The 13,039-nt window shown below is 52.4% G+C and overlaps 3 protein-coding genes across 3 annotated transcripts; 2 read left to right on the top strand and 1 right to left on the bottom strand.

The window, feature by feature from the left end:
- Window positions 1–5,510: 5,510 nt before the first annotated feature.
- On the bottom strand, window positions 5,511–6,656 carry V2A60_009349 (DNA-3-methyladenine glycosylase II; the record flags this gene model as incomplete). The annotated part of the gene is made up of 1 exon (XM_083260615.1): window positions 5,511–6,656. One exon carries the CDS (start codon window positions 6,654–6,656, stop codon window positions 5,511–5,513), a length of 1,146 nt encoding a protein of 381 aa, XP_083116741.1.
- Window positions 6,657–8,269: 1,613 nt separating this feature from the next.
- V2A60_009348 (Anp1-domain-containing protein) lies at window positions 8,270–9,701 on the top strand (the record flags this gene model as incomplete). The annotated part of the gene is made up of 5 exons (XM_083260614.1): window positions 8,270–8,442; window positions 8,506–9,134; window positions 9,182–9,232; window positions 9,286–9,366; window positions 9,418–9,701. 5 exons carry the CDS (start codon window positions 8,270–8,272, stop codon window positions 9,699–9,701), a joined length of 1,218 nt encoding a protein of 405 aa, XP_083116740.1.
- A 1,290-nt stretch (window positions 9,702–10,991) lies between these two features.
- On the top strand, window positions 10,992–11,956 carry V2A60_009347 (Snf7-domain-containing protein; the record flags this gene model as incomplete). Its single annotated transcript, XM_083260613.1, has 4 exons — window positions 10,992–11,172; window positions 11,305–11,509; window positions 11,601–11,791; window positions 11,865–11,956. The coding sequence occupies 4 exons, from the start codon at window positions 10,992–10,994 to the stop codon at window positions 11,954–11,956; spliced, it is 669 nt and encodes a 222-aa protein (XP_083116739.1).
- Between the last annotated feature and the right edge of the window lie 1,083 nt (window positions 11,957–13,039).

The following is a 13,039-nucleotide window of genomic DNA, read 5'->3' as shown; positions in this document are numbered from 1 at the left end:
GGAAAGCAAGAGGAGGTTTTTCAGGTGAGGGAAGGGGAGAGAGAGAGAGGGTGAGATTGAGAGTCAGAGTGAGCGTGGGAAAACGAGATTGGGGGGAGCTTCACTAGTGGGCGCTAGCGGTCGAGGACCAGTGGGCACCACCGCCCCCCGATGCATAGGCCCGGGTCGAGGGACGATTGTCTACATGGGTGGTACATGGATAGGTACCTAGCTGCGGAGGTGCATGTTCCCAATCAGGCACGGTATTTACTTATGAATAGTTGCCCACTACCTACAGATTCGTTGCGTATCATCTAGAGGTGCCTGATGGCAAGGGGAAGTGATGTGGGAGGATGAGAGAGAAAGAGAGAGAGATGGCAACGGGCATGGCTAGAGTAGTACTAGCGCGAACGAAGGCTCATAGGTCGCTGGAAGCTGTACTGGCACAGTCCTGAATTACAAAGGGCAGAGCAAGGAGGGCGGCCAGAGACGGGGTTTGGAGGCGGGATAGGAGACAAGAATGGCCAAGTGAGGCTCATGGACGAGGAATTGAACAATTGACTAGTTTGCGTGTAGTGATGTTGCCAAATTGAAAAAAAAAAAAAAAAAAAAAAAAAAAACATAGATGAAAATCGATAAGTAGAGGGGGCTGGTTGGTGATGATGATTGATGCTGGAGTGCGTACAGGGCGCGTCTGGCTGTACCTGTCTGTACCTGTCCTGGACCGTGCCAGAGGTACTTACTTAGCCTGTTGCAGAATCGCCACCCAGAGCCAGGGCCACCCGGGCAGTAAGTAAAGAAAACAAAAAAAGGCCCGGCTGCAAGGCAACAAGGGGAGGGGAAGGGGGGGGCCGCCCCGGAGGGGGGGGGGGGGGGGATGGGGCAAAATACAGGTACAAACAGGCACGCAAAGCTCCGGCATTTTTTTTTTTTTTTCCACTGGCAGCTTGGGCTTGGCCATCTGGCGTCGTTGTGGCGGCGGCAGCCAAGCACCGAACCAGCAACCCACCCGGCGGAGATGTGAAGGTGGGGAGGAGCACCAGTAACTTCAGTGACACTCCGTAAGAAGCACCACAAACACACCAGCACCAGCAACGCGCCAGCACCAGCACCCACATGCCCAGCTGGTGGTGCCCAGACGCCGAAAGTGCCCCCACAAGTTCAGCAGCTCTGGCACCTGAAAGTGTGGGGACCGCCCCTGCCTGCTCGCCTTTTTGGCCTACCAGCGCCACTACCGCCGTCACTAATCTGTGCTCCGTACTACTGAACGCACTTGACGCACTAACATAACTGCGTACATGCTCACAATTGATACTGCCACCATTGGGTTTGGCAGCTGCCTTGGCTGGCTTCCCGGCTGGCTGGCTTCCTGGCCCAGTGCTTTTACCCAATTCCCACGGCAACGGCAAAAACTCTAAAACTCCCGCTCATCCGTAATCGGTTTACAGATTACTATCAGTATACGCTGCCAATGCTGCAACTACATTACCCTGCAATACGTTGCACTACATCTACAAACCACCAAATCGTCACGTTGTGCCTTTTCCGCATCACCTCCATCGTATTCCTCTTCCATCCTGTACGGCTCCATTGCTTCCTTCCATGCTCACCCACCCAAGGACAGATTGCCCAGCAGCCCTGCAGCCCAGTTGCCCAGCTCATCCCTGCTGCTCATGGCCCCCCCCCTTCCATGGGACCCATTTGCCATTTGCCATCCCATACAAATCATCGTCGCAGCACCGCCACGAAACTAGTCCGTCTCCCGACCATCGCACGATCCAACTGTCATGGACTGGCTGAGGTGTACTTTGATGGGCTCTGCTTGACATGTTTTGAAGTATGCCTTTTTTGCTTCTCCTTCTCTACCTACCCAAAGTCTGTTTTATTTTCTCGTTATTGACTCGTACTTCAACTTGATTTTGCCTCTCATATCACATCTTCCATCACACCTCTCATCACATTGTCCTCATTGTCTATATTCTTTTTGTCCACAGTGGAACCATGTAGACGCCCATCACGACCACCTCTTGATCACCTCTGAATACACGTGCTTCCTAGGCAGTACGGACCTTTTCTTCCTCACCTCATGACCCAACGAAACCCGCCACGGCACTCTTTTTTAAGTAGTGCACTCCGTTCCTTCAGTACTCACCAACAACTTTTGCTTGCTTGATACCATTTCATGGTGTTTAATTTTCTTTCCTGTTTTTTCTTCATTCTGCTTTTTGTACCATCTTTTTCCTACTTGCTTTTTTTTCCTCGTAAAACCACAGACATTTCAAAACTCTATGCTCCACCCGTTTTCATGCTCGCACCACGTTGCTAGCAAATACTTACAGCGCACCAGCAACAACCACTAAACAGCTTGACAGCATATGTGCCTCCTGCTCCCTCCCAACCTTGGCGGAGCCACTTCTGGCCACCATTCATCACCCAAGACCTCGATCCAGTGCACGGGACGTCCGGGTTTTCTTGTCGAAACCTGTTTCAAAAAAAAAAAAAAAAACACGCCGGCAGACAAGACACCAAAGCTCGGGTCGCGGCATTTTATTTTATTTTCTTTCCTTCCGTCTCTTTCAAAGCCAACTCATGTATGTAGTACTCCGTACTACATCTCCCAACATGACGCCAAACCTCTTGGCCTTTTTGCCACCACTCATACAATTATACACATTGACACACATGTGTATACGCACGCACGTACACAATGGCAAAAATTTCGCAAAGCGTCTGCCGCACTACGGTATCAGAAAAAAAATAACCAATCCGTCTCTCTGCCATGATCAGCACCCCCGATGGGTCGGTCCTTTGCCGATCTCGCCCCCCGTCCGTCCTTAGCATGGGAGATTGTAATCTTGCTTCTTTTTTCTACGAAATCGAGTAAGTAATGGACGCACAGAGTGAAACACAACCCAGCCATTATTACCAGTAACGACCTTTACCAAGTAATAAGTCGCATTTTTGCCAAGTTGCCTTGAAAGAATAACAAAGGCCCGTTGCAACTACTGATGCTACTCTACTCTATCCGTATTTACGTACTGCCCACATCTCTGCCTAAAAGTTACACCCAAGTAAGTAGTACTTGCGCTCTACGACCGCTTTCCCGTAGCCTGTACGGATACGGAGTAAGTAATCCTTTGTTTTCCATTGTTTTCCGCATCTCTTTTCTTCCATTTTTCTTTTCCTCGCCTTCAATTCCGCATCAGACGGCACCTCAACTTGCCCCAACATTTGGCGCCAAGTGCCGAGCCTTCCTTGACTCTTCTTCTTATCATCATCCTCCTCCTCCTCCGCCTCCTTTTCTCCAGACCAAGAAAAAAAAATAGTTCATGACCGTCTCCACGCCACACGGCATCCTACATCCGCCCCTTCCGCCGGTTCCTTCAAGCCAAGCCCTTTTTTTCTCGTTTTTTTTTCTTTGACGAGCTATTTTTTTTCCTGTGCAGTCTTGGCTCGTCAGCCTTGTTTCTTTCTCTTTGCCCCTTTGCCAAATGAGCAGGAAAAAAAGAAGTAATCATAAAAAAAGATTAGAGAGGAAGAGAGAGAGAGAGAGGGTGAGAGAAGGTCGTGTCAGTTTGTGACATGACAGGTCAGACGCACAGTATTAGTACATGGTTTACTTCAGTACAGGCAAGGCCGCCACGATACCTCGTACTCAAACAATCCTTGCCCAAAATACCACCCCGTATTCCTCTCAACACGAAATCTGCATTGTTTGATCTTAAACATGCTCTCAAGCTACATAAGTACTCCGTAAGTAAGTTAGCTACCTGCCGAATCGGGGGTCTAAGAAAGAATACTCAATACTTACAGTAAGTAGTCGGAACCAGTACATGCCATACGTGCATCCCCCCCTTTTTTTCTTCCATCTCTGGTCAAAGTGAGTAAGTACTTACCGAGGACGGAGTACTAACAACGAAAAGAACTGGAACGTGGCCTTGCATTCCAGATTGCCTTCCCTGCTCTTCTCGACCCCTCCCTCTCCTCCATCGTGCTCAGTAGTGTGGACTTTTTGATTTTGCCCATGACATCAAACAGGATTGCGTTGGCCAGATGCGAAATGTAAAAGTTTTCATTTCAATAATCCTTCTTTTCTTTTCTTTTCGTTGGTCGTTCCAATTGGCGTGCCCGATACGCAATCTCTCGGAATATACAGGCCACAATTGTCAGTTGACACTTGGCAGAGGGCCGAATACTTAGGAATTGGCCCCCAATAAATACGTCTTCATCTCGCCCTGCAGACGACCCATAAGTAATGCCTGTCTGGTGATGATGGAAACTACGGAGTAGTGAGTATAACTGTGATGTAGAGTAATGCAATGGTGCATAATAAACGGCCATGTCCATTCCCCAATGCCCCATCTCCCTCTGCGCCGCTCGCAAGAAGCTTGTCTGGCCTCTCTCTTCCCACCGTGCTATACCGACCCAGATGGTCATGCTGATGACTATTCCTGCAGACGCGTGGCCTTTTTTTTTTCATCCCATCCGAGCTCCCCCATCGGCAAACCATACTCAGTAGCCTCCTCTCATGTCCACCCGCCCGCCCGCTGGCTCGCATCCTCTTTGTCGTACCCACGACCCTTGGCATCTTTCCCGCGCCTTGCCGAGTCGGCGCACGTGTCCCGTCACGGACCTTGCCCAAATCTCATTCCCCCGGAACCTTGGTAGCCCAAAGGAAAACAAAGGCTCGATCATTCGTATCAGTATTTACCTTGCTTGCCTACTGATACTTGCTGGTAATAAACATGGCTGACCAGTGGGGACCAAGTAAAATTGCCTAATATTGATTTTCAAATGTGGGCTCCGTGGGCTGCCTTTGCGCCCTTCCCGCCCGTTTTTAGCGTTCGTCCTCGATTTACGGGCGGGTCTAGTTTACTTATTTGTTGCAAGGAAAGCAGCAGGAGAGGGAGCGAGGACGCTCTTACTTATTATTGATCCTTTTTTGTTATTATACATATCCACCGAGGCCCAACAGAATACGAGAAAGAGGTCCCATGCGATTCGAGTGCATCGTCACACCCACGAACAGGGCTGGCACGATAGGGCTGGCACGTCTTCTCGCCGCAGCCGTTGCACAAATCGTGTTCCGGAACCAGAAGTCTGGGGTTTGTGTGTGTGTGTGTGTGTGTGTGTGTGTGTATTGCCTTGCCATCGTGACGGCTGAATTGGCAACGGCTGTTTGATAACTGTGACCGAGTCGGCCTCTTCATGCACGGGACCTGCAGCAATTGGGCAGGCCCGCCTACAGAATAATACTGGTATTATACTTGGTCAATGTACAGATTGCACTGGCAATAGAAAAGGAATTGTGCCTTGAATAATCGCTCAACTCCTATAGCCCGGCATTGAATCCGAGAACAACCAAAACAGAACCAAGCACGCTCATTTCTTCAGGCCTTTCATCAACCAACTCCCTCGGGTAGCCCAGTGAAATCCCCCCACCGAGGAAAAAAAGTCGAACAAAAAAAACCAACACATTTGACAGACGACACAAAAAAGTCTTCGAGATGCCATGCCACCACCGTCCATCCCTACGCCTCCATGGTGCTGACGTCCGTCTCCTCCACGCGCCACATGTACCACATAAACAGGCTCCGGTACGGCGCGAACCTGTCCGACAGCGCCACCATGTCCTGCTCCGACATGTACTTCCACTTGCCGCCCTTGCTGCGCAGCTTGGCCACGTCGCGTCCCACAAATGCGGCCATGCCGCGCTGCACGCCCAGGTCCCCGAGCGAGAAGACGTCCATGCGCTTGAGCCCGAAGCACGCAAACATCTCGACCGACCACCGGCCCAGGCCCCGCACCGCCGTCAGCCGCGCCAGCACCTCGTCGTACGGCGCGTCCTGCAGCATCTGCGCGCTCAGCTCCCCCGACGCGAACTGCGCCGCCAGCCCCTGGATGTACTCGGCCTTGCGCTGCGAGAGGCCCGCCGTCCGCAGACGCTCCAGCGACGTGGCCGCCACCTGCGACGGGTGCGGGAAGCGCGTCCCGGCCGCGGCCGCGTCGGCGTCGGCGTCGGTCCGTCCCTCTTCTGCGTCGTCGGCAAAGAGCGCCACAAACTTGTTCTTGATCGACCGGGCCGCCGCGCCCGACACTTGCTGCGAGATGATGCCGCTCGAGATGCTCTCAAACGGGTCGACCTTTTCCGCCAGGCCCTCGGGCGAAAACGCGCGGCACGTGTGCTTCTCTATGAGCGGCCGCATGCGCTCGTCGACGCTGATGAGGTAGTCACACGCCTCCTGCAGCAGTGTTTGCGTTGTAGTATTTGCCGTCGTCGTAGTCGTCGTCGTCGTCGTCGTCTTGCCCCGGCCCTTGGACGGCGACGGCGGGTCCTCGTCACGGGGCGCAATCAGCCGCGACGTCTCGGGCGAGAGCAGCAACGCATTGGTGCCGTGCGGGTTGGCGAGGCGCGCCACGGGAGCCGGCTTGGGCGGCCTCTGCAGGCCCTTGCCGGTAGCCGGCTCGGCGATGATGCCCACGGCGCTGGGGGTCGGTGTCAGCGGCGGCGGAGCCGCGACGGTGCGCTTCTTCTTGGGCGTCGAGGGCGTCGCCTCGTTGGGCTTTGCGTCGGCCTTGCGCTTGCGGCCGTTGGTTGTGGGTGCCGCCGGCGCGGCGGGTGGAGGCATCGCCTCGCTGGCGGCGCTGAGCCGTGAGGATCGCCTTGTCCCGGCCATTGTGGTAATTATGTGCGTCCGCGACTGTGTTTGTGTCTGTGTCTGTGTCTGTGTCCGTGACTGTCTCTGTGTCTGTAGCTGCGTACGTGGCTGTAGCTGTGGACTGGTTGCCGTCCGCGTCGCAATCACAGCTTGGGCTGGTGACGTATGTCGCAGCGTGAGAGCCAGGGTACGAAGAGTGAACGACCGTCCCGCAATCATGCACGGTCGAGGCCTGCACGCCCTTGTGTTTTATGTGTCTCTGTATGGTAATGTAGTCGGTGTCGCGTATGGTGCTTATTCGAGCCGCTGGTGATGCAAAATCACAGTTCAATGGCTGGTGATGGTTGAAGAAACAGAATGACAAATTATGAGCATTCACGGCCTCTCCTAGTAAGGGGAGCTCCAGATCAGCTCTGGCAGCCCGTGAGCGAGCCTAGCGTCCCGCGAATGTAGCTACCCTATACCATTGTTCCCATTTCCGTCGTTGGCGACCTGCGGTCACGTAGGATTGGTGAGTGGAGGACCAAGTATATTCTATCTATAATTCGTATTTCCCGGGTTAATGGTGTTGTTTGTGTTTTTCTCTGGCCCGGTTCCTGCTTCTTTGCTCGAAGCATATTACAACGTAACAATAAGCATTCAGTAGGAAGGGCTAATCGAACACGCGAAAGCCCCGTCTGCGAGGTCTCCAGTTACTGAGTACGGTGTACTCCGTATTTAAATAAATAAAACACACAGACAAAACCGTTGGCTTAATCAAACCAGCTGTCATTGGAAGATGCGCCACCAAGTACTCCGTATTTAATGCACCAAACAAAGCTGGCCGTGCCTCAAGGAGCATCCATGGACAACCCATGTACGTAGTATGGGTAGGATTAAAAAGCCGACGAAACCATGTTACACTGCCGCATCTGCTAGAAACAAGCATAGTGTTTTCAGTTACGGAGTACTGAGTACATGAATCGCGTCGTATTGCGCATTTGCCATAAGTAAGGTGTCTTTGTCAAGTATTCTCTTGCAAGGGGCAAGCTTGGCGGTGCTAAATTTGGCCAAGCGGCCCCAATGCAACGCGAACCAGCCGGGTAGATACTTATCAGATACATTAAAAATACACCACATGGCTGCACAATTGCGCGACTTATCGTGTACTTGCATGTATACCGCAGCTCTAAAACCTTTTTTCCCTCCATTACTTGATGGTGGACGAGCCACGTTCTAAGTAATCCGTACCTACGGATACCATCTCGAGGCTCGTAGTCTCTCCTGATAGCCAACGCAGCTTTTTTTTTTTTTTTTTTGCCTCATCAACGCCAGCTTCTTTTTGGTCTGGTTCACATTCGTCCCGGCTGGCTTTTTGACCCCGATTTGGGCCCAGCTTTCTTTTTCTCCTCACGATTTTATTGATCGCGTCCACTCGTTTTCCTCCCTTCCCGCCGCCGCTTGCTTGAACCCCCCCCCCCCCAGCTCTGCCCCAGTCGATACAAACCACCCCTTATCTCGCGAAGACAACGATCATCATCCGCCCGTTCCAGTGCCAGCGCGGCGACATCCCAACCGTCTCGCTGCATCCCACAAATTTCGACACACTCATCTTGTTCCTACTTAGCAGCGGTGGCAGAAACTCGCCCAAGATGCTTCTACCTAAAGGTGGCCTGAACTGGAAGGCCGCGCAGTCCAACCTCCCCCCTTCGCGGGCCCTTTGGAACATGCTCGCGCGCAAGCGAGTTATTGGTCTCGCCGCCATCATCACAGCCGTCGTCCTTATATGGCGTGGCGTCTCTAATTCTGCATCCGAAATGCAAAGGTGCGTATATATCCCTGCAGTGACTGCCTCCCTTAGCTACGGCCATCACTAACCCCTCGGCAGCTTCTACTGCTGGGGTCCGTCCAAGTCGCCCATGGACATGACGCCAAATGATTATGCCAGATGGAACGCCCACCTGCAAACACCCGTTCTCTACAACCCCCACGCGCCGATCGAGGTCAACTCGTCCTCGATTCAACACGTCAACTTGAATACCATCGCCTCCACCACCAAGGCCATTACCAACGAAGAGCGAGTTCTCATCCTGACACCCCTCAAGGATGCCTCCAAACATCTGCCCAAGTACTTTGATCTGCTCGCCAGACTGTCGTACCCCCATCACCTAATCGACCTGGCCTTTCTCATTTCGGATTCCGAAGACGACACCCACGCTGCCCTCGCCGCCGAGCTGGACCGTATCCAGAGCCGTCCCGACAAGGTCCCCTTCCGAAGTGCCATGGTTGTTGAAAAGGACTTTGGCTACAAGCTGAGCCAGGATATTGAGGAGCGCCACGCGTTTGCGGCCCAGGCCCCTCGGCGCAAGGCCATGGCCAGAGCTCGCAACTACCTTCTCTATTCTGCTCTGAAGCCGGAGCACTCCTGGGTTTACTGGCGCGACTCGGATATCGAGGAAAGCCCCGATACTTTGATTGAAGATTTCATCGCCCACGACAAGGACGTCATTGTGCCTAGTATGTTCCTGTTTGACGCGAAGCTACACAATACTAACCACTGTCAGATATTTGGTTCCACCGATATGAGGCCAATGGCCATGACATCGAGGGACGATGTAAGTTGGTTGATCATACAAAGCGTTCCTGTACCAGAACTGACAATCTCCAGTCGACTACAACTCGTGGGTCGAGTCGAACCAAGCTCTCGCTCTCGCCAAGAAATTGGACAAGGACACCGTTATTGTCGAAGGCAAGTCCCTGATCACCTAGCAGCTTCAGGCGGTCGTCTAACAATGTGCAGGATACAAGCAATTCAGGACTGGCCGACAATACATGTGCCTCATGGGCGACCGCAACCAAAATAAGGACGAAGAAATGGAGCTTGATGGTGTTGGCGGTGTCAGCATCCTCGTCAAGGCCGATGTCCACAGATCTGGAGTCAACTTCCCTGCTTATGCCTTTGAGAACCAAGCCGAGACGGAAGGTTTCGCCAAGATGGCCAAACGCGCCGGCTATTCCGTTGTCGGCCTCCCCAACTATGTTGTCTGGCATAAGGACACTGATGAGAAGTTCGCCAAGGACTGATAGGACGGTGCAAGCAAAGATCAATCACGACATGCAACGCAACATTAATCTACCTCACACGATACTCGTCCCCTGCCACGGACTGACCAGCCCCGTCTTTGAGAGCAAGACTGACAGGGTTCAGAGCGGACAGGGACGATGCATTCATCCATTACATACGACACTGCGACTTTCTACTTCTCTTCTTCTTCTTTTTTTTTTTTCACCCTTTTATTTACACTGTTTCATAGACTACAAGGCCTGTTCTTGGGAGAACAGCGCGACAGCTTTGGGTATGCACCATACCACTACCACGCACAAGGACAACAATTTTGACTGCGCTTAATGGTGATGTGGCCGGGGGCAAATTCGTTATTTTTTTTGGGGATACTGAAGCTGGCTTGGATGGTGTATCAGAAACAGGCCATTGGGGCAACGGGCGTGTTTTTCATGTTATTGTACTATGAGGTCTGGCTGCCCTTTGGACATTTCTGGCGACCGCCAGGCCTCTTGTTGAGCAACTCTCTGTCGGGAGATGAAGCGAGAAAAGCGTTGGATCTGGGTTGCTTTTTTGGGAGTTTTAGGATATTTGATGCGCATTCAACTCTGAAATACACTGGCGTATGATTCATTTGACGTTGGCTTGCTGAAGAGGGCCGAGTTTATCATTCATTCCCGCCACCGCGCAGGCAAGCTGTAACTTTCCGGACCCGATGCTATCTCCAAGCCCCTGGAAAAAGATAAAACTTCATTTGCATTGATTGCCTTTTCCCTGGTGAGGCTGGCGTTGATTGCTGGGCACGTTGTGGACGTCACTGGGTGGCGTCACATGATCCGTGGCAAAATGTCGGATATGCGGGCGTTTGGCAGGCCAACACCGTCGTCATAATACTAGCAGCCACCCTACTAGATACCTACCACGCGGCCAAGAGGTAGGCAGCCATCGTTTCCATTTTCTTTTAGTCCCAACCGACCCGCGCACTACTATCGAGCCGAGCCTGTCTCTTTTGCGACTTTTGTATCTGCTCATCTCTTCCCGCCAGCCGTGCGCGCCAACAAGGACGAAGAGAACCTTTGTCTGCCCGGGCAGTTGCTCTGACGAACGGGTGCTGTTACCCCACCAAAGTGGGAGAGCGACCAGCGGCCAGCGTTTTGCGAATCCGAGAAACACGAACAGAAAGGTCGACGACCATAATCCATCTCTGACGACCGGGGGAACAGGCAAGACTTGATCCTCCAGCACCCAGGCCTTGCGATACAATATAGACACACGACTCCAAAAAGCTCACAAGTACTCACAAAACCGTGACAATGTGGGGCTGGTTCGGCGGCGGCAATTCGGCGCAGAACCGCAAAGACTCGCCCAAGAATGCGATCCTAGGCCTACGGTCGCAGCTCGACATGCTGCAGAAGCGCCAGACGCATTTGGAGAATCAGATTGCGGACCAAGATGCCACTGCCCGCAAGCACGTGGCAGCCAACAACACAAGCGGTAAGAAGTCGGACTGGAACCCCGGGTACCCCCGCGTGTGAGGGCTCGAAAGGGGGGGGGAGGCGGGGATGCAGCCCGACGACATTTGGGAATACGAGAAAAAGACGAAACTAACACCGTGTGACTGTGTAGCGGCCAAGGCGGCACTGAGACGGAAAAAGGCACATGAGCGCTCACTAGAGCAGACGGAAGCGCAGATTGGCACGCTGGAGCAGCAGATTAACGCCATCGAGTCGGCCAACATCAACCGCAGCACGCTGCAGGCCATGGAGAATGCCAGCGCCGCCATGAAGAACATTCACGGCAAGCTGACACCGGAGAAGGTGGACGAGACTATGTATGTCATGAACAGCAGCAGCCGAGTCGCATTGGAGATGGCAGTTTCCCTTTACGGGAAAGTATTTTCTTTTGCTAATGTGAGGACGTAGGGACAAAATCCGGGAGCAAAACGAACTCAGCGACGAAATCGTCAATGCGCTTACATCGTCGAGCCTCACCAACGCGGTGGACGAGCAGGACCTGGAGGACGAGCTGGACCAGCTGCAGCAGGAGCAACTCGACGAGGCGATGCTCAAGACGGGCACCGTACCAGTTCTGGCCTCGCCGCCCAGCCAAGACCGTAAGTTACCCGTATTGTCTTGCTTTGTACAAAAAAATGATGCGGTACGTGAACTAACAAGAAATGTGTACAGCCGTCTCCAACAGACCGCAGGCGGCGGCGGCGCAAAAGGAAGACGACGAGGAAGAGGAGCTGCGCAAGCTGCAGGCCGAAATGGCCATGTAAAGGGGGTTGATGAGGCACACGATGCGAAACGGCAACGTGGTTCACCTGCTTGGTCGGACTTCTCTTTTCTTTTTTTCCATTCATCCTGTCTCCCCCCCTCCTCTCTCCTTGTCATATCTGTGGCGTTGGCGCTGTGAATTTTGATTTCTTGAGTACTGTGTCGGTGGAGGAAATGAAGAGAAGAGGCTTTTTGGTGTGTGGAAGGTAGAGAGAATGATCAGACGGGAGCATGATTGATTGATTGATCTGCTTGCTTCTCTGATTTGCTGCTGGAGATGATGCAGCGTGGTTGGCGATGTTGCAGTAGATAGGACGGTCAATAGGTAGGTAGCGCGCCGGATTGCCTGAGCATAGCCCTGATTTTGTTGGTCTTTTTTTTACTTCTCTCGAAACCCTATACGACGTTTTCTACCTTTCTTTGTTTCCCTTTATGAAGAAGTTCTATTATTTTTGGTGGTAGATGATTTAGAATACTATTTCTTTTTTTACAACACCCACCCTTGCATGTTGGACAGTGTGTACGAGTCTGCCTTTGTAGAACAGTTTATTGCCTTTTTTTTTCGTGGCACAACTGACCAAGTAGTAATGATGTACGGATTAAATTCGGGGTCACGAATAGTAGGTCTCATTCGCAAATGTTGTCGGACAAGCAAGAGCCTGTCGCTTTTCTTGTGGCGCGTTTCACAAGCTGCAGAGGGGGGGAAGCTGGCGCTGACGGAGGAGGGCGTCGACACCCAATCAATCAAGCCCGAACCGGCCGGGAGCCAACGCTAACAAGGGGGGGGGAGGAAATGGGGAAAGCTATAGAAGTGAAGAAAATAAAGAAACAAATAAAAGAAATAAAGATGGGGCTGCTAGCAACGATAAACCAGGCGATCCCATCATAGCCAGTCGAGTCACTGATTCCCAAGACTTGATGATACTACGAATGTGAGATTCTTTTCTTTCTTCTACGACTGGATTTTCTCTCTTGTCTATAAGAAAAAAAATCGACGTAGACGCTTGCCTATTTCTAAAAGAAGTACCAAAAGACACATTGTCATCGGGACATGTCGGCCGGGGGAGAGAGGGGGGGGGGACCAG

Source organism: Cordyceps javanica, chromosome 6 (genome assembly GCF_051103115.1).
Source record: "Cordyceps javanica chromosome 6, complete sequence".
In the NCBI taxonomy this organism is placed as follows: Eukaryota; Fungi; Ascomycota; class Sordariomycetes; order Hypocreales; family Cordycipitaceae; genus Cordyceps; species Cordyceps javanica.
Note: the sequence above shows the minus strand (reverse complement) of the source record. Positions and strands in the feature narration are given on the sequence as shown.